Raw genomic sequence first — 26,022 nt, forward strand, 5'->3', positions numbered from 1 at the left:
ATTGGATATGACAGTTCCTATAGTCATCTAGCATGTTCGTTTAACATGACTTGCAGGGCTGCCTCATGTGGTATTTGTCATTTAGTGTAGCTGAAAAGCAAATTCTCAGGAATTAGTAAACGTAGTGAGAGGGTTTTCGCATCTTATATGAAGATGAGAAGCATATTGGGAGGGTTAGGTTAGGTATCTAAGAGCTTAATGCCAGGTCTTTGGACCAAATAACAGATTGCTGCACCAATCTCTATATTCTAGATATGTCAATGAGAAAGTATCAGAAATTTCTGATAGATACTAAAAATATGAATAAAGGTTATCTTTTGATGATTCAAATAGATAATTTTAAAAGCCAGATCACTTTACAGTTTTTAAAAATTTTTATCTTGGGTGGATAATTGATTCAGGGAGGTAACTTCATTACAAGAAACAGTGTCTTAATTCTACGTGGTCTGTGTTGTAGAAACCAACAATGACTTCCTTCTACACTGAAATGCTGAACTGCTATCAGAGTAGAATCATGGACAATGAGTAGGACCTACGATGTAGGTCTTATTTATCATTCTGCAAGCCCATTTTCCTGCCTGATTTTCCTGTGATTCTTAAGGGTATTGAGGAGGCTCCAGCAACTGAAGGGGAGGCCTCTATAGGAAGATCCTCCTTTTCTTTCTATAAACAAGGGAAGAGGGGGTGAAGGGAGTCCTGAGAATCTGAAACAAGTTCCTTCTGATGTGCCTGAGCTCAAGGTGTTCACCCAAGGAATGCTGCATTGGGAAGTGGAGGTGGGGGTGGGAGTGGGGACCATCATTGGATGGTTAGTGCAAATACAGTTGTCAAGGCTTGGAGCGAGGGTGTTGTTTAGTATTGAAATCATGTATTCCAGATGTGGGCATTTGGTAGTCAATCTGCTCTGAAGTGACATGCTGCTGAATCTTTAAAGGGCTTCAGCCGGAGAGAGCAAAATCTGATTGGGCAAATTGCTAAAATATTTAAAGTGCAGCCTGTTAAAGCTTTTACTGCGAAGAGCATCACGTCAGAAGTTGTAGTCAGAAAGAGCAAGTAATTGGCTTTCCATCCTCATGCCAGTCAGTCAGCATGAGGCTCTATTCCTATTTCTTCCTCTTCATTGCTGATGCTAATAGCAACCCTTTGGGGTGCGTGTGGGGGTGCACGTGCTGGGGAAATTTACAGTTAGTAAAAAGAGAGAACGAGGGGTGAGGTGGCCCTAGAAATGGTAGCAGAATCCACAAAATGACATGCAGCTTATGTAGGAGTAGAGGTACAGGGGAAATGTGGAATTATTACCTGACAATTTATTACCTGACTACACTTCCAGATGGGTGGTGGTGGTTTGGGGCAGTTGTCTTTCAAGGGACAGGTTCTGCCCGCAAGAGGATGGCTGTCAGTGACAACCACTTCCTCTGCATCTTTTATCTCCTCTGAGATATAACTCGGGGGACACTCTCCATCTATAATTTATCGCCCTTTCTACTTAGATTTTCCTGTTCCTTTCTCCCCAGGCATGACCCCTTGTTAATTCCTGGCAATGATCAGATTGACAACATGGACTCCAACGTGAAGAAGTACGACTCTACCGGGATGTTTCACTGGTGTGCACCCAAGGAGATCGAGAAAGTCATCCTGGTGAGTGCGGGACTGTGGAACCCACGTCACCACATCTGACTGGAGCTATGCTTACTAGGGAATGAGCTCTTCCTAACCAGAGAGGGAATGATACAGTCTCTGGTCTTAATGAGTTTTGATGAGCACAATTCCAAGCAGAGACTGAAGCAGCTAGAGCTCTAATCAGAACACAAGCAAGAGCAGGACTTTTCAATGTGAATATTTGTGAGCTTATTGTAACACTGGTGATCACGAGCTGAGGGCAAGGCATCATTGGAGGCAAGATGTATATCATTTCTGGGGTCGGAGCCTGTCTGTGCCACCTAGTAGCTGCCCGGCCCTGGACAGGTCATTTGGCTCTCTGCACCTCAGTTTTCTCATCTATAAGAGGATGAGGTGAGAATGACCCTAACTCAGGGATCATGAAGATGGCATATAACTGTACAAAGTGACCTATTATTCTATCTGTTATTATTATCATTATTATTCTTAAATGCCAAGAAGAACTCTGAATGCTGCCTCTATGGTCATTGTTCACAGCCAGTTAACCCTTAGAGATAAAAACCTCGTAAGTTGTGATCCTTCTTAGCACTTGATGCAGATGGGCAGGTGCATTTGATGGTGACAATGCAGAACCATGGTACACCTTGGGGGAGCTGGGGCACAGAGTCCTGCTTTATGGATGACTCATGAGCACTGCCATAGCAGCAATGGGCTGCTTCTGCTCTGGCCCAGGAATGTCAGCATACATAACGATCCATTTTACTCTCTGCATTTGCCCTATTAATGGCTTTAGGTTTTAATGCCTACATTGGCTTTCTAGAGTTTATTGTCTTGCTAATCCATGAAAAATGGATTAATAGCCAGGAAGGTCAGACAGAAAGATTCTTTCCTTCTAGTGTCTCTAATCCCCAGATTTCTGTAGGTCCCCTCCTTTGTCAGCTGGAAAAATCCTATCATTTCTGATGCTGGGGCCAACTTTTCTTCACAAGGACTATTTTAGGTCCTCAGAATGACTGTGTGCTTTCATCCAGTAGATTTTTCCTGGGTTTTGTCTAGTGTGTGTTTTCTCAACTTAATTATAAGTGAGCACTGAGAGCCAATACAACTTCATGCTAGAGACTGTGTTAGAGTTGCAGAAATTGCAGGCCAAAGCGCTGAAGTCAGATTTCTCAGCAAACAGCTGTTGTATAGTCACCAGGAGAGAAATGGCTCTAGCCACAAGTACTACTCTGTGCATTTACCTTCAATGCTGTGCCCCCACACTTTTACCTTGCTGGTCTAAAGTTAGCCTGGTGTTACCCATCTGTAGCAAGTCCTGGGCTGGGTGCTTAATCTGGGTTCTGGGTTTTAATAACTTGCCTAGATTTTTCTAAGCAGGCTATGATAACTGACATCTGATTAACATCCTTTACTGGAAGAAAAGAGTTGAGGGAGATGAGTTCATTTGAAAAATAACACTACTTAATAAAACACTTATAACAAGCCTTGTATGTATTAAGCACTATTCTTTTTCTGAAAGTATAATACATAGAGCTTGTATTCTAGTGGGGCAAAGAGAAGAACACCAGATAGAAAAACAAGTACATGATAACATTTCAGATATTAATAAATCACTATGAAGAAAATGAAGCAAGATCCGGGGCTATAAATGGACTTGGAAGTGCTATTTAGACAGTGGGATCAAAGGAGCCCTCTCTAAAATAACATTGAAGTAGATGAGAATAATGGAAGGGCCAGCTATGTGAAGATGCTTTGGGGTTGTATTTACCCCTTGAGTGAAGACACAAATGACATTGGAGATTAGAATGTATAAAGGATGTTCACAATCTTAGAACAAGCTATTTAAACCTAAATAAGTGATATTAGGCACAAAATAATGTTCAAATCTACAGGAGAAGCTCCTGTATGTGTTTAAGTGGCCAGGGAGGCCATAGTTGTGCTTGGAAGGAGTTTAGGCTACAAAGGCCCAGTTTGGGTTGGTCACTGAAGGATGCATGAGGAACATGCGATGCACAGGGAATCACACTAGTTGTTCCTCTAGTGGATCTTAAACCTGGCAAAATCAGACTCTCCAGGGCTGAGGTCCAGAAATGTGGATTTTTACAAAGTTTTCAGGTACTCTTGCTGTGGCACATTTGAAAATTGTTATTTTGATCCCAGATCTAAGCTCCTGGGGTCAGCATCTGTGCTTGGATCACTCTGCTAGCTGACACCTAGCTCACCCCCCTAGTCTAGATTTGTAGCTTCCATCCAGGACCCGTTTGTAATCTGCTGGCTTGAAAGCAGCTAGCCTCCCAGATGACCTGGCCAATTAAAAGTAATTAGGAACACCATCATATCCTGTTACAGGTTGGTTGACTGTCTTCCTGTGGTACCCAAGCACTGTACTTCCTTGCAGCTCAATAACTAACTCCAGGTCTTCTCCATGAGGCAGTGATAGGGAATTCGAGCTGTCTAGGGAGGGGGCGGTTCTCTTTGCTCACAGTTTATTAGGCATTTCTTACAGCCTGTGTCTCAGGTTTCTCTGTCCTGTTGCAGAGGGAAACCAATAATGGTGACAGCCCTTGCTTTATTCTAACGATCAGGGAATGAAAGCTAGCTTCCTCCTTTCCTTGGGGGTTACTATAATAACCCTGACATTGTCGTGAATTGCAATATTGGCATTTAAACAATCAATACACTGGTCAATGCTAGGGATTAAATCAAGCAGAGTTTGATATGTGCTGTGGAAATTAATATGCCTCTCCTAAAGCATTGTAAGCCACAGGGGGCCATCCAGGCATCCAGTGGGTGGACAGGGAGGAAGGCAGGGAAGATGGGAGTCCTTGGACTAGGAGAGGCAGAGAAGGGCTCACAACCAGCCTCCTGTATTGTCCTTTTTGCTAGCATGGTGAGTAAAAAGGTCAGTAGTGACTACTCATTTACATTTTCTAGGAAACTGAGGTCCTCTGAGGCGGTATTCTTTCATTGGTTTCCTTTGTTGATACAGGGTGGGGTTGGGAGAAGACCTGGTCTCTTGCTCTTACTGATCTCTTTATAGACAACTCCTGCCTTTATTTATTATTATTATTATTATTATTTTGCTGCAGTGCTGGGAATTGAACTCAGAGCCTTAAGCATGCTAGACAAGTGCTCTGTCATTGTGTTATATCCCCAGCCCCTCTTTAGACCCTTTTAATGATTCCTTGGGGTTTCTTTATGAAGCCAGGTAACCCTTCCAGGGACACCCCTCAAAACCCTAAGGCAGCATTGGACAGGGGTCAGCACACTTTTTCTATAAAAGGTCATATAATGAATGATTTAGGTCTCACAGGCTATAGGGTCTGTCCCAACTTATCAGCTCGACTGTTGTAGCATGAAAGAAACAGGATAATACCTACATGTATTACGACAACCTGGCTGTGTTCCAATAAAACTTTGTTCAAATTCAAATTTCATAGTGTCTTCACATGTGATGACATATTCTGGTTTTGATTTTTTCATACATTTTGAAATGCAAAACCAGTTTTAGCTCACTGGAATACAGTAGCATGTGGTTCACCAGGTTGAGGCTACTGGCCACAGCTGTCAGACCCTGCTTTGGCTTTCCTGTTCTACCTAGTTGTTATGATCATGTAAGATACCTCACTGATAAGTCTGGAACTCAAAACTCAAATTTCTCTAGCTGAGACCAAAAAAAAGGATCTATTTTACCATCCTCTCAGCAAGAGAGCCTGAAAATGCACCTCATATTATCAACAATTCCAAGGAAACTAAGACTTCTCTTTCCAAATGACAATAGTCCTTTTCCCTCTTATTGTCATCCCTGAAGATCATTATGAAATATCTCCGGCTTCTATCTATGTATGGCATATCTTAAATCTTTTCTTCAAGAGGATGGTGATATGTGTGGATGTATGTTTACATGTATTTATTACATAAATATAATATATACACATATACCAATTTTATATATTTATATACATATATATTCATATACATATACATATATATATATATATATATGACATGTACTTTGATGAAGTCAAACTAATGGCTGTATTACTCAGCTTGGCATTACTATAAGGAACTACCTCAGACAACTAGCTTATAGAGAGAAAATGAACATTTAGCTCACAGTTTGGGAGGTTCAGTGCCTGAGATTGGGTGGCCTCATTCATTTGGTTTCTGGAGAGGGTAGGTGGTGTGTGGTGGCACCTTACGGTGATAGTGTAAGCAAATGATGACATCTGGAACAAGAGCAGAGTGAAAGAGCGTGGGCACGGCTGGGCTTGCTACTTTAACACTAATCTGAGGACATCTCAAGGGCTACATGAGAGTTACCAAGCAGTTATACCTGCAACCTCACACTTAAGGACCACTCACTGGGCTCTAACTTCCAAAGGTTCCCCCAGATAGCAGCACTACCTAGGATCAAGCCTTTAATCACAATGGACCCTTGGGAGATTCAGACCACACCCAAATCAAGCAATAGCACACAATGAGCACATGGCCAATGTTCACTTTGCACAAATGATTTTTTTTCTCTCCTTGCAACAATGCCATAAGGTCTTCTGTCCAACACTTTCGCATTTCCCTTACTGCAGACTCGAAGTGAAGCCGCCATGACCGTCCTGAGTGGCCACGTGGTGGTCTGCATCTTTGGTGATGTCAGCTCAGCCCTGATTGGCCTCCGGAACCTGGTGATGCCACTCCGTGCCAGCAACTTTCATTACCATGAGCTCAAGCACATTGTGTTTGTGGGCTCCATTGAGTACCTCAAGCGGGAATGGGAAACGCTTCATAACTTCCCCAAAGTGTCCATATTGCCTGTAAGTCCAAGGTCACATTATTGATGATTTTTTTTCTCCTTTTTATTCACAAATGAAAATCCCAGATGGATGTGATTGTTTCAACTTTGATCCTGCCTCTGCTTCTTCTTCTGGGAATGGGCCTGAGGATGCAGCCCTTCCCAGATGCTCTGCCTAGGAAAAGCCAAACCCTGGGAGACCTTATTAAAGGAATATGCAGCCAAGTTCAGTTCCTCATCAGGGATGAAGCTTAGCTGGTATCACATATGTTAACCATATAGACGTCTAAACCTGCTCTTGCTCTTGCCTATATAAAACTCAGTGTCCTGCAATAGGGTGATGCTTTACAGTAAGAATTTACTTATAGAATTATTTATGGCATTTCACTTATGACATTGTGACTTTTCACTTAATGCTCAGAAAAACCTTGATCTATACCTTCTTTTTGGACCAAAGAACTGAATTCTTTATTTCTGCTCTATAGAAGTTCGAACCCTTTTGTGGGCCACCCCCTAGTCACCATATATTTAGAAGCCCAGCAGTGTTTTTCATGGCTGTATGTGAATGTATGTGTGCACATGTATGCATGTGATATTCTTTATTTTTTTTTTGTTTTTGTTTTTTGTTATTGATGATTGAACCCACTGTGCTACATCCCTAATCCTTTTTTTTTTCTTTTTTATTTTGTATCATGATACAGGGTCTTGCTAAATTGCTGAGGCTACCTGGAATTTGTAATCTTCTTGCCTAAGCCTTCTGAGTTCCTGGAATTATAGGCCTGGGCCACTATGCCTAGCTGCATTTGATATTCCTGACTGCAAAACACTAGGACCCTAATCTACAAGGAATGATTTAGCATGAGGATCTGGGATACATGATTTAGGAGTCTTGTCACTCCTTCCTAAGCATAATCAATGTATTTTCCGCAAATTTTCAAAAAAATTATAGAGTATTCTGCATTCTAGTATTTGAAATTGTTGTCCCATCACAAATTCATGAAAATATTACTTATCCTCCATATGTTTTTCTTCTGTTTATATCTCTGAAACTGTGAAACAGGGATTTCTATACATGTCAAGAGGTCTGTATTTTCCTCTACTTATGAAGCCAAAATCCATTATTTCTATTATGAGATTCCATAATCTCAGAAATGTGGGGAGAAAAAATTCAGTAATATACTTCTCTAAATAATGTACATAAGAAGTACTCTTTAGAAGCCACTATTCATTTTACAAAATATCTGGCACAGTAGGTCCTCAATAAAAATATCAGGCAGATCTATTGGATGCAGAACCCAAAACTTATGGCCTGAGTGATCTAACAGTTAGGGATAGTCCCCTGTAGACAAACAAACAGTCATATGCTTAGAAGAACATAAATATATATTTTGTATACTTTTCTAATTTCAGAAATATGTTAGATTTCATATTGCCATGATTATCTTCATACACATGCCATTCCACATGGTCCTTTGACCTCTAGGGTTTCTTTGTAAAAAGGTTATTATTTTACCAGGACGTGTGTGTGTGTGTGTGTGTGTGTGTGATGTTTCATATGCACATGTACATGTTTTATGAGTGTGTTTCCTTCTGTATATGCCCTTGTGCACGTTTCCTGCTCTGCTTCTGGACATATGAATGAGCACTCATATTTGCAGATCTTTTTCTAACCCTCCAAAATTTAGTATACCAGGCAGAGCAGATTTGCAGAAAATGGGTCTTCCCCATAATGAAGACTTACATACTTCACTGTTTAAACAGTACCCCGTACAGGGTCAGCTCAGAGAAACCCAGAAGTTTTCTGTATGTGTCATTTGTCTTCCTTGTGGTTTGAAATCATGTGTCAACAACTTCCCAGAGATTGTCTTATATCACAATTACTGCTGGATTTCCTACAAGGTAAAGATTTTTAAAATATGGATGTAGGCAATTAAAGCTTATGCATTGGCAGAATAATGCAGGATGTTGGCCAGACTTATTTTCCACCAGGATATCCTAAAAGAGGACATTTTCCTTCTCTTAAAAGATTCTGCTCCAGAATCTTTTATGACGCCAAACAGAACAGAACTATGACCACCACAGAGTCATGAAAGAGGGAGGATGGGTTCCAATCATCATCCAGGTCCTATTTTTTTAAGATCTCTTCTCCAGGAAGGGAAACAAGAGGAAGACATCTGCAGATACATGAAGCAGGGGGCAAATCCTTGCCCTAAGCAGGCAGTGAGTTGAGGGTCTCATGTTGGTGAGGCAGATGCTAGACTCAGTCTGGAAGACCAAGGAGGCTGGTGGCGGGATAGGAACCCCAAAATGGTGCTTCATGGCTGCTGGGAATCTCCGATATGGCTGGCCCAGTGTGTTCGGCTGTGTGCCCTCCTGAGGACACAGCACATGTGGAGGTCATAGCCCTCTCCGCAGTTCTGCCTGTGGTTGCCCTCCCAGGCCTCTCAGTCCATCTTTACCTTCTGGATCTTTTTTCTCCCATTGTCTTATGTTGTTCTGGGATTTTTTTTTTTTTTAGATCTGTTTACCGGCTTATTTATTTTTAATTATACCAGTAATATACAAATACATTCTTGCTATCAAATATTCAAACAACATAGAAGTATATAAAGTCAAGGCAAACTTTCCCCTTCACCCCCTCCATCCATTTTTCCCTCCCAAGAGGTAATTACTGTTATTAGTTAGTGTGTATTTTTCCTGAGTTTTCTCTTTGAATTTACATACATTTATAAATATATAATTTTATTTGGAGGGGTTTTTTTTAGCATAAATGAAGCTATACTTTTTGAATGCTTCTAGAACTTCTTTTCCTCCTTACTCCTCCATTTTTGAGATTTTTCCCTAAAATGATGATTACCTGGAGAACAAACACCATCTCTATCTGCTGCTTACTCTTTTATTGTAAACATGTCCAATACTATATTTAACCATTCCTGTTGTTGGATAATTAGGTGATTTCCTGTATTTTTTTTTCCTTGCTGAAAAGAATGCAATAAACTTATATGACCTCAGGCTTACTCTTTTCTATCTCCCCTTTGCAAGACATGCATTAATCCCACTCCCTCCCTTAGCAGAGCTTCAGTCGAGCAGAGCACCTCATCACACCCAACTCGATGTGATTTCCCTTTGGCTGCATTGAAAATTCTAGTTAGAACTGCTGTCTTTAGCCTGAGACAGAAGTGACCTGCTATTAAATAAACAGGCATTTGACCCCCCCTTCCCCCTCCCCGCACCATTGCATTCTGAAAGCCAGAGGTTGCCACAGGACAGTTACTTAAATCAAGACAATTTCCAGGCAGGAAGAAGATGTAGACCCGGGCATTATTCCTCTCGTGCATTTGTTAGTAATAGCTTGATTGAGTATTGAAAGGCAAGCTGAAATGCTGCCATCAGCACTGACTACCCTTTAGATTAGCACACAGCCCCTATTCCCTGAAATGTAGTTAGGCCAGCTTAATGTCAGGGCATAAAAAAGATACTTGTTAAATAATTTCCCAGAGCTCTGGCTCAATCTTTAATTTGTTTTTATTTTTTCCCTCCTTCCCTCTTCTCTCTCGGTCTCACTTTTGCTTCTCTCTCTCTTTTTCTTTCCTCTATGCCAAAGGGTACGCCATTAAGTCGGGCTGATTTAAGGGCTGTCAACATCAACCTCTGTGACATGTGCGTTATCCTGTCAGCCAATCAGAATAATATTGATGATACTTCGCTGCAGGACAAGGAATGCATCTTGGCGTCACTCAACATCAAATCTATGCAGTTTGATGACAGCATCGGGGTCTTGCAGGCTAATTCCCAAGGTAAGGACAGCCTGTAATACTTCTCTGCCATGCCTACGGGGGACAGGGGCTGGCAAGAGGGATATCCTTCACTCAGTAATTCAAAGAGGCTCACATCCGCCTGCCTGGCAGTGAAACCTGTGGTCACAGTGATGGCTTTCAAAGGGGCAGCTGCTGCCTCTTCTTGCCATCCTGGGATGCAGGAGGGAGCTCTGATCTTCCCCGTGCACACTAGGTTGCCTTCCTAGATAATAAATGAATCTTTAAATGGCCACCCCTTCAGCCTTTCCAAACAGTGGCTTTATGACCAGAATCACTGGCCAAATGTCAGAGCACTGAAAAGATGTCAGCTGCACAATTCCCAGGGTTTCCTCACAGTATATACTTTCACCATTGAACTGAGATGGGATGCTGAGCATCGTTGTTGTTAGGGCTGCATCTCAGACTCTGCTGACCAAGGAACAGTGATCTCTGGAGAGTGAGGGCCGTACAGACACTGAAAGTCATTTAGCAAGAGATGACACATGTCAGCCTATGCATTTTCCTGCAGGAGGCACAGCAGCCTTGAATGACATACATCTGCCTTCTGCTCTGCCCCCAATCTTCCCTGTCATTTGCTCTGGGATCCTGGGCAGGTGGTTACAAGTAAAGATGTCATCTAGGAGTCTCAGAGAGGCAGCACAGCCAAAACCCCATAACAAACGATCCTGGTACTCAGGATCTGGAAGGAAGGAATGAATGCATTTTCCTCCCGGTGAATCCGCTGTGCAGGCTTTCTGTAAGCTATAGGATGGTTTTTATATGTGCCTACTGGATGGGTGGTTTTGGCTAGCTGATGGGGGCCTGAATCCTATTATTCCAAGATGGAAGTTTAAAGAAGCATGGCTTGTTAAAAAGTACAGCTACTGGACTAGGAACCACTTTATTGATAACTGGGTAGAGCTCCTCATGCAGGTGTTTGTGGAAGCTCAGCTTGATCATGCAGCCAGACCTGTGTGCTCCATTGTCTTTTGTCAACTTAGCTTCACTACCTCCATCTAACATCTGGTCAGCATTGCAGCAAGGTCACGAAGAAGGGTTCCTGGAAACCTCTTCTCTACAGATTGTCTTCCTTCTACTGATTCTGGGAAAGTGTCAGTGAAAGAAGGACACTGGAGTGAGATTTTTGAAAGTGAAAAAGAAAGAGAGACCTTGATTCTGCCAGACCTTGAACAGACATGAAGGTCAACACAGGTCTCAGGGGAGCTTCCTGAGAACCAATGACTTTGCTGCTGGGGATTGAGGTGGGGAGATTTGCCTGAGGGTCTTGAGATTTGCAATAGCATCTGGTCAAGCTCAAAAGAAGTTTCCATTTTGATATTGCCAAATTCAAGTGGTGGTCTCTTTGACTTGGTTTCTCAGGTCTTCCAACAATTGTATCAACATCTAATTTTCTTCCATTCTCCTGAAACAATATCAACTGATGCCCAATTTTGATCTCTCCACCATCCTCCCTGCCACCCCGAAACCTAAATGTTAGGATGGATTTGCTCAGCTATGTGGGAAAGCAATATGCCAGGGTCCTAAGAGAGGCCCCAAACTCTCACCAGCTGCACACTACAGAGGCAGAACTTACCTGTGGTAGTCAGCTTTTCATGCAGTGACCAAAATACCTGGCAAGAACAATTTAGAGGAGGGAAAGTTTATTTTGGCTCATGGTTTCAGAGATTTAGTATATGGTTGGCCCATTCCATTGCTCTGTGACCAAGGTAAGAAAGAACATCATGACCAAAGGGCATGGTGAAGGAGCCCTGCTCTATTCATGGCAGCCAGGAGTGGGGGGAGAAAGGGAAGGGACCACAGGGAAGAGGAGCCCTCCCAGGGTGTACCTCAGTGACCCACCTCCTCTCACCATGCCCACCTGCCTACAGGATCAACCTAGGATGGTCTGAAAAGGTTACAGTTCTCACAAGCCAATCATTTTACCTCTAAATAACCCTGCATTGACACAGGAGCTTCTGGGGGACACTTCCTATCCAAACCATAACACTACCCACTGAATGACCTATTCAAGACAGATTAGAAGGGATGTGGGAAGATGGTAAACTGATATTCCAAGAGGTGAGAGAGGAAAACTGGCATTTGGTCCCTGCCTTTAAGCCCTTTCTCTTGTATCCTGCCTGCTCTTGCCCCAGCATGAGTATCACCTGGGGAAGCTTGTTGAAGAGGCACAATCTCATGACCTATGCCAGACCTACCTTTTGGAATCTGCATTCTAATAAGATCTCCAAGAGACTCATATGTACTGCTCTAAGGCACAGCAAATCTTCCTTCTAACAAACCTGGTGCAATGACATGCTGACAACCCTCTCCAACATGCCTCCTGTCTCAGAGAGGAACCACAAAAGGGATGGAAGGAAGTGGAAGCAGCAATTCTCCCTTTGGGTGGCAATGAAGGAAGGAGGAGTGGGCTGGAAAACATTCCCTTTCCCTAGCATACCTGGGTGCTCCCAAGGCAGTCATCATGATTTTAAAGTCCATGGATGAGAATGTAATTTAGTTACATATGCATCTGACATTGGAATTCCTCCCAGCTCTTAATCCATTGCCCACTTCTCAAATTCTATATAATAACCAAACTAGTAAAAATGCTTCCCCTCACCAATAATCAAAAGACTTGTTTATTCTTTTTAATGTAAGCAAGAAAAATAGGTTTAGGCAGAAGATATGAAGGAAGGAGAAAGGCCTTACTCTAAAAATTAGAAGACCCTCTTTCTTTTATATATGCACATGTACACCCTAATGAAGGTTCTTGTGCCCTCAAAATTTATATGTCAAAACATGAAGGCATAAGGAGGTGGTGAGTATGTCATTTGGGTGGCTCCCTTGTGCATGAAAGTAGTGCCCTTATATAAAAGGCCAGAGAAAGACCCTACAGTCTTCTACCATGTGAGGAGGACACAGTGAGAAGGTGCCATTTATGAACCAGAAGGTAGGCCCTTACCAGACACCAGCTCTGCTGATGCCTTGTTCATGGACTTCCCAGTTTCCAGAACTGTGAGAAATAAATGTCTGTGGTCTATAAACCACCCAGTTTATGGTGTGTATTCTAGTGGCCTAAATGGACTGAGATATGCACAATGAAAGAAGGCAGAGACAGGGTTCTACGCCCTGCAGCATTTCCCCTGGCCTTCAATCATAGTGGAGTGGAGCCCATGCCTCCTAGAAGCCAGCACTCTGCTCTGCTTTCCAGGACACAATGTAGAAGCAGTTGGACACTAAGCCAGCATAGCCCTTGTTTTCTGACCCCAGCTGCCCTTGTCCTGCCTTTGTTTCTAACACTATCCCCTGGTTGCTCTTTGACCTTTCAAAGGCAGAGGTCTGGTAGCGACCGTCAACCCAGAGAAGTCACCCCTGCCTCCGTGCTCCACTCTGGTCACTGGTCCAGCACCCAGATCCTTGGGTTCCTCTCAGCCCATGGGCTGAATGGGCAACCTGAGTTTCCTTGCCACTCTTCCTCTTTGGGACCCTTTTGACTAACAGCAGCACCCACTGGCTTCAGATACATTCTTTATCATCTGGACATTTTGCACGACTAAGCTCCAAGGGGGTTGGAATTACAGGGAACAGAAAGGATTTCATGTTACTCTTTTCGTTTGGGGAAACAAATCAAACACCCCCTGAGGATAACCACATAGATTTCTTACCATCTCCACCCCAAATTATTATTCTGTATTCTGTGAAACCCAATCCTCAACTTTATCCCAAGAGCTATGTTTACCATTTCTCCGGAACCCAATGGGACAAAAATGTGGATTCAGGAAAAATGTTGTGTTTGGGGGCCAGAATATTCCTTCAACCTTATGGCAAGTTTTTCAAACATGATACAATTGAACATGAAAAGTGTGTCTTGACATTGAGGAAGTAGAGGCTCCATTGGGATCTGAGCCCAGGCATTTGCCACCGTTTGTTAATAGGTCTCTCTTTTCTCTTCGCTTTTCTTTTCACATTCTCTTTTGGTGTCACTTTTCTAACCCACATGGTGTCAGAACTGACCCAGCCTAGGGATTCTGGACCAGACACTTTCTGAAAAGATAGGAGATGTGATGGCTGGTTGTCAAAAACAATTACGGAAAAAGGCGGCATACCCCTCACTGGATGGTATATCCGATGTGACATTTGGGTCTATGAGATGCAGTTTTAATATACAGCAGGCAAAACTGCAGTGACAATTATATAAAGCAGGTGAAGCCACTTCTTGCTGGTCAGCAAACATCAGCTCAGAACCACTTTACAGCTCTTTACCAGCAACTAAGTGCCTTTATTTACAGAGTGCCTGTCACTTCCCTTTGGCTGGAGAGCTGGTGTATTATTTAGCACGCATTTATCTGGGGAAAACATTTCAATTTAAATCAGCTGGTACAACGGTGGCTCTTGCCAGACTATTTCCCTGTGGTTCAAAAAGATAAGAACTCAGTCTGCTCTTGGAAGGGAGGGTAGCGACAGAAGAGTTCATTCTCAGAGAGCCACTGGAGTCTGTACCTGAAAAGAGAGCTCACATGATGGAGTTTCTCATTCTTCATTTATATCAAAATGTGAAAAGAGCATCTTATACCTTACTTCTGCTTCCTTCTAGTAAAGGTAACTCTTAAGTGAAAGAAAGGGGAATAAATGAATGTCCCCATGAATCAATTGCTAAAAAGGCCCGGAACACAAAAATGATTTGGATTAAGCAGCTCACTTTCCTTGAGGGAACTAGGAGTGGAGGAGGCATCTCCATAAACAATGAGGGTGCAATGAGAGAAGGACCAGGCTAGAAATAGAGGAGCACAGTAGAGTCTTCATTTTATATGTTTTGAGGCCTTGAGAAGGTTTCCAAGATGTGACAACTGTGGATGGGTTCAATGCATATGGCTGTTGAGCTAATGTGACTGAGGAACTGAATTTTTATTTTGATTTAATTTTAAGAAACTTAAATATAAGTAGTTACATATGACTAGTGGCTACCATATTAAACAGCTAAGGCCTAGAACCCAGACTTGATGCTTTGCTAAGGATTCGGATTTGAGGGTTTCATCGAAGATTTATAGGAAGAGGGTGATTAAATCCATCTTTGAAAAAGATAACAGGTAAAAACATAAGCACGACTAAAGATAGAAAGACAAGGGCATGAACTCTGTAGGAAACAGACTCTGTTGTGTCTGTTGTTGTTACAGTGGACTAAAAGAGGTAGGATAGGAGAAGACCATGTAGCCCTAGTGATGTCAGTAGGGAAGAAATGGAGCTGGATTAGAGGTATGGAAAAGAAAGTCAGTGAAGGCCAGTCAGATGAGAAGGAAGCATGAATGAGCAAGGATTAGGAGTTGGGAATGAGTTTAGAGGTTAGCTATTGGGTCGGTATGGAAGCATTAAGTAAACAGAGTGCATGAGAAGGAACAGACCTGGAGAAGGTAAAGAATTCAGTTCTGATCCCATTGAGTTGGTGAGGACCAACTGAGACTGGAGATGTGAAGCTCATCAGCATAATCCTACAGTGTTCCTTGTAGTACTTGATAGGAAGAGCAGAAACAGAATTGGCTATAACTTGGCATGGGACTTTGTAAGAGGCAAAGGTTCCTGTGAAGCTATTGAGAGAATGTAGATGTTCCTCAACTTACAATGAGGTTATATCCCAATGAACCCATCCTCAGTTGATACCTTAAATGAAAAATGCATTTAATACACCTCACTTATAGAGCACCATAGCTTAGCAACATGAAACACTGTGGAGTGTCTGTTGTTTCTGCTTTTGCTGGCGTGGCTGACTGGGAGCCTCAGCTCAGTGTCTCTCCCCAAGGGAGAGGATTGTCCTGCAAATTGCTAGTCCAGGAAAAGATACAAATTCAAAATTTGAAGTGTGATCTCAACCACATCTCCTTGCACCATCGTAAAGTGGAACAATCGTAAGTTGAAACACCATTACTTCAGGGACCATCCGCATTAAAATGGGTAATCACTGGACTGAGGTTGGTAAGTAGGGAAGTCAACCAAGAGGTGGGGCCTATAAAAGTAGGGGTGGGGGGAAACAAAGCAAGATATAAGTCCCGGTGAGCTCCAAGATCAGTGCTGGATCTCTTTAAGATGGAGCTTCTTCATGTTTCATTGTCAGGTAAAAATTTGAATCTCAGTGTTATGGCTCTTTCTTGTTCTCTTTCTTTTATATGCTCTGCATTCATCTGATTCATGTTACCAGTCCCATAGTTGATCCAGTTCCACAAACATTTAGTAAGTACTTTTCATGTGCCCAGATTCTGCATAGGAGGCACTGCTGGGAGACAGGGTGCCTGAGGCACATTTCTTATTCTAGTGACTTCCTGTATCAATGAGTAACTCTACTTCAGAATGTTCACTGAAGACTGCAAAAGAAGTGCAATTGAGTTCTCAATGGGAGCAGAAAGAGGAGAGTAGGTGTGATGCTTTGAAAAAATGCATGGGATTTCAGCAGGGGGAGACAGAGAGGGCTTGGCCTGAGTCAGAGAGAAGAATAGAAGTAGGGATTTAGAAGTCCAGGGAATGTGTTTGAGGGACAGGAACAAGTACAATCTGGCTGAGATACAGGGTATGCGTGACAGCAAGGAGAGATGAGGCTGAAATTTGGGTTGGACTTTAAGGAATTTATCTTCTCTTTTTTGAGTTAGGAAACTGTAAATAATTTTTATGGATTTATGAGTTAGAAAGCTGAGGATAATTCAGTAGGCACTGGGGAGGTACAGAAGTTTTCAGAGCCAACAGAATGATGAGATTGGACCCATGCTTAGGAAGATGGATCTGGCAGCCCTGTGAAGCATTGTTTAGAACAGGGGAGAAGAGGATGCGGAGACGTGGTTAAGAATTCTGATTACCCTGAAGGAATTCAGGAATCTTGAAGAAGAATAGGAAGGAGGAGACACTGTAGATGTGAGTGTCCTTCCCAGTGATGGAGGACAGTGATGCCACTCACAAGAAGAGACCTTCAGAGTGGAGGGATAGGCTACAAGAGAAAGCAGTGTAGGTACAACTGGATTTTGGTTGTGGCTCATTTTTGTGAGAACTCAGAGGAAGATCCAGGTAGGCCTGAGAGCAGATGGATGGAAAGGAAGTCTTGAATAGCAGGGTAAGGTCACAGTCATAGATCTGTCCAATTGTCATGCTCTAGGAATGAAGGCCAGTGTCAGAGAGAGGTAACAAGAACAGGCAGTGGAGGGACAGTCTGAGGACTGACCTAGAAAGAGAAAACAGAGGAGCTTTGGGTGGAGACTGGAGAACAAAGCTGAGCTGGCTCCCTGACATCTCAGGCGAGGCCCAGAGATATCAAACTCTGGACAGATGCCACTGCCTGGTTTCCTTTGCCTCCTCTGGGGTTATTTTTCTATATTTTATGCCTCTTTGCAGACACCAAGTTAAAAAATTTAGAGCAGCTTACACACACACACACACACACACACACACACACACACACACACACAAAACACATACACACACCACACACACACACCACAGTTTTTCCAGCCCTCTGTTACCAGAAGCCACTCTTACACTAAATGAATGTCTACATTTACGCAGGTGCTCTCCTTCACCTGTATTTCAGCAAAGTTTCAGAGCTCAAATAGAGACGGATATTTTCTTCAGAAGTATGACAGCAGTCCTTGGACAGGTGGCCTTATTTGGGGACATGGGGTACACCCTCCCCATCCTAAAGTCTGAGGTATCTTTTATTATCCAGAGAAGCAAACAAGACTTCTATTTTGTCTTTGGATGAGACAATGTGGATTGGAATCCCTAAATTATTGGGTGGCCAAGGCAGGATTCTAAAGGACCTTCTTAAACCAGACCTCTGGGACGAAGCACACACGGATGGAAGGTAGTGAGGACCTTTGAGTGTTCATTGTCAAATAAATCTTATTGGTGACAGTGTAATTTATTTCAAGCAGTGATCATTTCATCCTGGCACCCATGAGAAGGAATCTGTCAAAAGACATGAAGATCTGAAGGGGAAAATGGGTCAAGAGAAGACTGGTGTGGCTGAGAAAATTGCCAGGGCAGGGACTGGACAACACATCACTTACCAAGTCGTTAAGATCCACAGATTTGAAGATCCATTTTATCTTCTCCATTAGACAAAAACCAGAGCCAATGACTAATGATTAAAGCAAACCAGATTTTAGCCCAGCATAAGGAAGACATTTCCAGAATACAATGGATAGAATGGACCGCCTAAAAATATAGTGAGCATCCTCTCCGCACATGTCCATGTGCCCAGGGAAAGTTACTGGCATGGTCTTTGAGACTGGATGAGAAGAGTTCTGTGGGCCTCTGTAACTGAGGGTCTCCGGTATTTTCTTGATTTTTATTACATAGGGATCTGCGTTTTATACGATCTACGTTCTTACTCCAGTGGGAGAGCTATGATGTTTGGCAGGATTGGGGTCATGGGTCTTTTGATGGAAGTGTTCACATCCTTCCTGAACGGCTCTGTCTTTGCGTCTAAAGATGCGGAGTGGCTGGCTTTGGGTGAGCAGCTGCACATCTGGCTTTCCCATTAATGTGACAGACCACCCCATCCTCAACTCCCACGCCACCCTTCAACACCTGCCCTTCCCAGTTTTCTCTCTTCCTCCACTTTTCCAGGCCCAGCTCCCCTCACACCCAGACTCTCCTCTCCCTCTTGCAAACACACCTATACACATACCCTCACACACGTCCTCCCTCCCTGAAATCAGAGCAGCATTTTTTCAGCTGCTCGCATATAACATTTCATTACCACAATATTCTCTCTCAATTCTGAAATGGCGGTGGGGGAGAAGCCATTTCTCTTTATACCCACCAAACGAACAAAGCTCAGCGCTAAAATATTTTTCTTCCGTTGTAACTGAAACTGCTGTTGGCTCCCATCCCAAAAACCAGAAAGACAATTATACTTAACTGTTTAGAGATTTATAAATACCACACTGGAGTAGCCTCTAGGTAGTAACTTTAGATACCCAGCCCAATAATTTTCTTTTATTGGTTTGTGATTTAGATCTTATTTTGAATCCTCTATAATAAGAGTAGTACATTTCATTAAAAGAGCTTACTAAACAATAAAGAAAGTCTGGCTTAGGGCTCTGAGCAGGTCTCACGTACAGAAAGGGGCCTGCCCTTTTACATTTCTTCTGCGGACATCACAAGATGAATCTCAGCCCAGTGGTGCAGATGTATTTCAGCAAAGCAGCAGTTGCAGCTGTTTTCAAAATGATTTCAACTTAGGAGAATTTTTTCCTACACAGCATATTTCATTACATGAGAGATCCTCTTAAGATGGCCGTTTACCATCCTGGTAATACATTTCTAGTGAAAGAAACAAGAAAAAACAACAACAATGAGCTCCACGGTACTGAGAAACCTGGACTGTTCTCTGAATCTGGAAGCTTTTGCGTCTTCCATATGTGAAGGTCTTTCTCAGGGAGCGGAAGAAAAATAGAATAAATGGACTCATCTTCTCCTTCCAGAGCATACCAGAGCAGATTCCCTTCCCATTCAGGCTGTGCTGAGCTTGGGATGACTGCAGTGCAAGGAAATCTTAGCTTTGGAGACAGAAAACAGATGTTGGGTGGTGTTGGAGTGAACTCATCGCCTTAACACCAAGCTCTCGTGTGTTGGTTGACTCCTTAAAACCTGTGTGCCTAGTTCATCCCTCTTTTTGAACATGTTGATTTTTTTTTTTTTAGGTGAGCTGTATGCCAGGCACATTTGTATGTAGTATCTCATTTCATCTCCCCGAAGACCCACTGAGGCACAAGTTACTATCTTCATGTTGCAGATAAGAAAACAGAGGCTCAGGAAAATTAAGCTCCTTTTCTCCCAAGTCTCATAGCTAGCCAGGTACACAAGGAGCTGATCCCCAGGCTGTCTGATTCCAAAGCCTATGCATTCCTCACTCTATCAGACTGCTCCATCAAAGAAGTGTTTCTGTATCCTGGTGAGAATGGACCTGCATCTATTGATCTGCTTTTCAGGATCATGAAAGCACCCCTCAGGGGTGCAAAGGAAGGGGCGCACCTAAGATACGCCTGCCTCACCCCCAAACATTCCTCACACCCAAGGAGCTGAAGTTTGTTTTGAATCTTCTCTCCATGAATCTCCATATTTGGAGGCCCTTGTCCTTACCCATCCCAACAATGACAGGTCCTAGGATTCTTTCTTTTACCTCTGGAAAAAATAGAGTTGGGGCAAATAAGGATTATGCTTACTCTGTCTGTGTGAACAGTGTAATCATTACAGTTGTTGTTACTGTTGTTTTTTCCCCACCCCCTATTAACATGAATTGACGTTTGAAGCTATCGGGAAGAAAGTGAAACATTTGACACCCAACCATTGCTTTCTTTTGTCAAGAGATGTACCAAATATTTCTAGGTTTATGTACTCATTCCCCTTTCCAGGTGGAAGTTGCCATAGAAAGCAGAAGATGAGAATGAACAGACCCATTTGTCCCCCAAAGCCTAGTATTTTGGGGTGTGTGTTAGTCTCAGAAAATGGTGCAAAGAAGTTGTCCTGTGGAGCAATGTGCAGTTGTATAGTCCAAGGAAGGTACGGGAAGTCTGGCCATCCCATGGACTCTCTGAGGTCCCTGAGAAAACTCTGGGTAAGAATGGATCAGCCAATAGTTCTTTTCCCAGTCATCAGCTTGGTTTACACTTAATCCTGAGGTTAATGCCTCTGCTGTCCACATTGTCCTGCCATCATGGAGCTAATGCGATCCACAGGCAAAAGTGACAGAGACATATAAAATAAGTTGCATGGCACAATTTGAATGCACATATTTAATGACAGTGGGTTTGGGACATTCTGGAACACCTTGTAAATTTCATAATGTGAGCCGTCTGTAATTTTCTGAGGCATAGATTCAATCCACATGCTGTGAAATAGAATTGATGCCTCAAACTAGCAAATGGGGCTAGCCAACCAGCCAATGCTTTTTGGCCTTTACCCATCCTTTTTACAAGCAAAACCTCATGTGAAGTCCTAAAACCCTTATTTCTGTTCTTCAAGGTGAAACAAAGAAGGTAAAGAAGACAACTGATTCATAAATAAATTTAGTTCTGAATTTATAGAATATTTAAAGAGGCATGGTTCTTAAATGCATCAGTTTTATTTATGGAATGTTCTGGAGGAAAATCATTTCCCAAATTCAAGGAGAGCAATATAGTAGTCATTAAGCATCTCAGTACATATCTCTAATAAAAGTTTCTACCAGATTGAATGAATTGAGAACTGAATGAAGGGGAATTCTACCACTGAGCTATATCCCCACCCATTTTTATTTTTCAATTTGATGTTGGCTCTTTCTAAGTTGCTAAGGCTGGCCTTGAACTTGCAATCCTCCTGCCTCAGCCTCCCACATCACCAGAATTACAGGCATGCACCAGCGCGTCTGGTGTCTACCAGATATCTTAGGTGATTTGGTGCCATGCAATGTATCAGAGGTAGCAGAGGATGCTTCAGGCTACAGTAGTCAGGGGAGTCTCCACAGTAGGTGACCTTGAATTAGAATAGGTGTAATTATTGTATGAAAAGAGGCTGACAGGTACATGGACAGAGCTGAATCTGATGAAGAGAAGACACATAAGCAGGAAAAGAATTCAAGTATTTCATGTAGAGAAGCTTGGTTGTATGTCTCCTAAGATGTAACCAAGGGACTTGAAGAGCTCACCATGTCAGGGAAATGATTATAGAAGAGTCCACTATAAACTTGTATAGACCCTCAAAAAAAATGGCCTGTTCTGTAGTTTTACTGACATCTCCACAGTCAGAAATACAATTGAGTGCTTAGAACAGCATCTCACTCCAAGTAGACTTGTTGGTAGAAGTTGTGGTCAGACAGTTAAATGTTCTCTAGTATAATTTGTCCCATTCTTTAACCTTTACTAATAGATCCTCACCCTCAATCTTTTACTGGCCTCTTTAGATGTCCTATGACATATACCACCTATGGCCTAAGGAGTCTGACTATAAGATTGAACCTCCAAAGTTTCAAAAAGGGCAGGTGGTATCTCTCCATTCTGTTTCCAGCAAGCATCATCTGATTCCTTAGAGCTTTCCTGACTAGGTAGGGATGGACTCTCTTCTCAGCAGAAGACTGGGGTAGGAAGGATTCAGAAGATGGGCTTTGCTGCTCTAGTTTTGGATGGTGAATCACAAACATGACGGCCACAGTGACGGCACAGTCACGGAGTGGAGGAACCAAGCTTTAAGTCCCACTTCTGTCAGTCGTGTCTTTTGACTTTGGATGAGCACTGTATAATTTCACTTCTTTCTCCACAAAATAGGGTTCACTAAAGTGGTCCTACCCAAAGACACTGAGGGGTCATCATATAAATACAAAGAAATGGCTGCAGAGAGTTTTATAAAACATCCGTCTATAGAAATAGCACTTTTCAGTCAAGTTTAACCAGGCACATGCATCCTTTGAAACAGACGGCTTGGGTTGGAATCCCAACTCTGCCACTTACTAAGCCAGGACAAACTACTTAACTGTGTGTCTCACTTTTCTCAATGATAATACTACTACCTGGCTCATTGAGTTGCTGGGAAAAGTAAATGAGGGTACAGGTATTGTATATATGGTACCTTTGAGTCAGAAAAAAAAAAAGTTGCTCCCTTATCAAGATACTACATTTCCTTCTGTTGAAGAAAAATTGTCATAATGTACTGATTATGTTACATTACATATTTGTCATCTACTAGGTGAAAATATTGCAATAAACATGCAAATATACAATTGCAATAAAGGTGCAAACATTCAATGTCCATGATATGAGTGGCACCCACTTAGATTAGGTATTGTGCAGTGCTCAACCTTCACATCATGTGTGGCAGCCCTGGGTGAATGGATATACTCAGTACTTAGGAATCAAGCCATTTTAGCTATTTTTGCTATTATTATTGGAAAGCTTTACCTTTTTCTTTCATTTGCCCTCCAAAATAACAAGTAATAAGGCAGGGCTAACCAGGCATACCTAGTAACCAGAATTTATATGGACTCTCCTTATCTATGAATATGCAAAGAAAATAGATCATGGTGGAAACCAAGACACCTTTGAGAGGTAGTAGTCCAGGTAAGCATACTTAGAAAAGCCTAGAGGAGTTGAGGAAGAATTGGGGAGGATGAATAGTGACCACCAGGGTTTTCTCCTCCCTAGACAGGCTAACATGACACCACACAGCTGAGCTTTTCCTTAGAGCAGAGTTGAGACTTTAAACAACTCATTCACAGAAAACCTCATACTGCCAGCCTTCAGCGAGTGGTTGTGGCAGGAGTCCTGATGTTCAGTCAAGTCACACCATCCCAGAATTGCTTTCTGGCAGAATAGGACCCATATTACTTCAGCTCAATGACACATGGCACCTGGTTTCTCTCTCTTCCCTTTTTCTGTCCTTTGAAGAATAATTTTGGCCCTCAACCAGGAGACATGTAGCATGTTAGTTCTTAATTGGGGTAGGGCTCTTGAATCCCTTTAAATGTTTATCAAAATGATGAATCATCTCTCCATCCTTCTCCTCATCTCCCCATAGACATAAGAATACTTACATAAAATTTGAGAACTTTATTAGCCCAGTGTTTTTCTCCCCATGTCCAGCTTTATTTAGGTATAATTGACAAATAGAATCAGCTATAGTTAAGGTGTTCAATATGATGATTTGATATACATTGAGAATTGATCACAATCAGGTTAATTAGCATATTTATTATGTCACTTAGGGGCATATCTATGCTGTTGGGGATGAAGACATTTAAGATTTACTTTCTTAGCAAATTTCAAGTATCCTCTACAGTATTAAAAACTATAGTCACCATGCTGCACTTGGATTCCAAAATGTAGTCATCTTATAACTGAACGTTTGTTCCCTTTGATCAATATTTCCCCATCCCTCCTATCCCTGGCAAGCACTATTCTGTTTCTATGAGTTTGATACTTTAGAGTCCACAGATAAGTGAGACCTCACAGTGTTAGTTTTTCTCTAACTGGCTTATTTCACTTAGCATGATAACCTCCAGGTTCGTCCATGTCGCTGCAAATGGCAGAATTTCTTTTTTCGTTATGGCCAAATGATATTCTTTATCTGTTCATCTGTCAGTGGATACTTGGGTTGTTTCTATATCTTGGCTGTTGTGAATAATGCCACAATGAACATGTGATTTCATTGCCTTTGGATATATACCCCAAAATGAGACTGCTGGATTCTATGATAGTCCCATTCTTAATTTTTTGAGGAATCATATTGTTCTCCATAATTCCAACTTATATTCACAACAAGATGGTACAAGGATTCCCTTTTCTCTGCATCCTCCTCAACCCTTTTCATTTCTTATATTTGGGAAATTTTTCATCATACAGATGGGAGGAGATATCTTATTGTGTTTGTGGTTTGAATTTCCCTGATTACTGATGTTCAACACCTTAACGTATACTTGTTGATCACTTGTACATATTTTTCGGGAAAATGCCTGTTCAGGTCCTTTGTTCACTTTTTAATCAGACTATTTGTTCATTTGTCTGTTTGTTGCTATGAAGTTGTAGGAGTTTCTCATGCATTTTGGATGTTAATGCCTTGCCACATATGGGCAGATTTATTTCTGAACCAGTCCACTGGTTTTCAACCTTACTGTCCAATGCAGTCACCTTGAAGAACTTTTGAAATTCTTAATATGCTGAGGCCACATCCTAGAGCATTTAAATCTGACACTGGGTGTAAGATGTAACCACCTGTGCTTCCAACATGCAGCCCAAATTGAGAAGCATAGGCTTAGTCTCTTCCTTACCCAAAGTAGCCATCTCTGATCCTCATATCAAGCCATCTTTGATCCTCAAATCATATGTGCTGATTTCAACACAGCTTACATCTCCAGAGAGCTGGCAGCCTTGAAAGGGTGATTTCTGGGAAGTTTGGATGGCATATCATAGACATTAGGAGCACGCAGGGAATAATGAGAAATGAACTCTGATTCAGAACTTCCCCCAGCTTTATACCTGCTGACCAAACAATCAGGGAAATGAATCATGGGAATGTCCACTTGAGAGCTCAAGTAGGTAACCCAGTTAGTTCTTTGAATACTTTATCAGCATAGGAAACAGAAGAATATGGAATATCTTAATGGGTCTAAAGGCAAACAAGAAAGTTAAATAGCGAGAACGCCAAGGTTACAGTCTTACATCTAATCTGTAAACCTACTTTTAATATGTCCCCAGATAATTACAAATTCATGGCAGCTTTACTGGAATTAGGGAGAGGGGTTCTTCTACATTTCTAAAGGAAGCCCTTCCTATTTTGCAGGTGTGTCTTATTTATTTATTTATTTATTTGCATTTAGGATACTGAGAAATTAAAAAAAAAAAAAAAAACCCGGGAACTCTTTTCAATGAGCATTAATTATATACCATGCAAGGAAGCAATTGCCTCTATGTTATGAAATATTAAATCAAAATGCCTACATTCCCACATGTCCTGGAGATAAATACAGCAGTATTTTGAAGCCCCTCTTGGAGCTGTTTTGCCTGCAAATTTATTGTTTTGTCTCCATTTTCAGAAAGCCCTGTTTTCTGTGAAGTATAGCACTCTAGGTAGTTTTTAAGGCGCGAACTCCTCTGGAGTCGCCTGTGTCGGCAACAACTCTTATGTAGATGGCACACGAGGGATGGCGGGTTGATCGGCTCCTTTAAGATGACAAATGGGCAGAGAGTGTTATTGTCTTTGATTGCATGCCTTACATCATCTGTATGTAGGAATAAGAGGGCCATACTTTATCTTTAGCCATTTTATAAATATTTAAGTCCTTATAGTTGCCTAAAGATATTAAAGCAT

The 26,022-nt window shown here is 42.1% G+C and overlaps 1 protein-coding gene across 13 annotated transcripts in view; it reads left to right on the forward strand.

Annotated features, from left to right (window-relative positions):
* The window catches only part of KCNMA1 (potassium calcium-activated channel subfamily M alpha 1), a 710,543-nt gene that overhangs the window by 637,967 nt on the left and 46,554 nt on the right, over positions 1-26,022 (forward strand). For 12 of the 13 annotated variants that reach the window (XM_079138788.1, XM_079138796.1, XM_079138797.1 and 9 more), the window contains 3 exons: positions 1,515-1,638; positions 6,207-6,431; positions 10,014-10,206. In XM_079138788.1, the coding sequence (XP_078994914.1) occupies positions 1,515-1,638; positions 6,207-6,431; positions 10,014-10,206 (542 nt within the window). Of the gene's footprint in view, positions 1-1,514; positions 1,639-6,206; positions 6,432-10,013; positions 10,207-26,022 lie in introns of those variants that run through there. The other variant, XR_013763654.1, reaches the window with a different exon arrangement.

This window comes from Sciurus vulgaris (genome assembly GCF_902686455.1).
Source record: "Sciurus vulgaris genome assembly, chromosome: 4".
Classification (NCBI taxonomy): domain Eukaryota; kingdom Metazoa; phylum Chordata; class Mammalia; order Rodentia; family Sciuridae; genus Sciurus; species Sciurus vulgaris.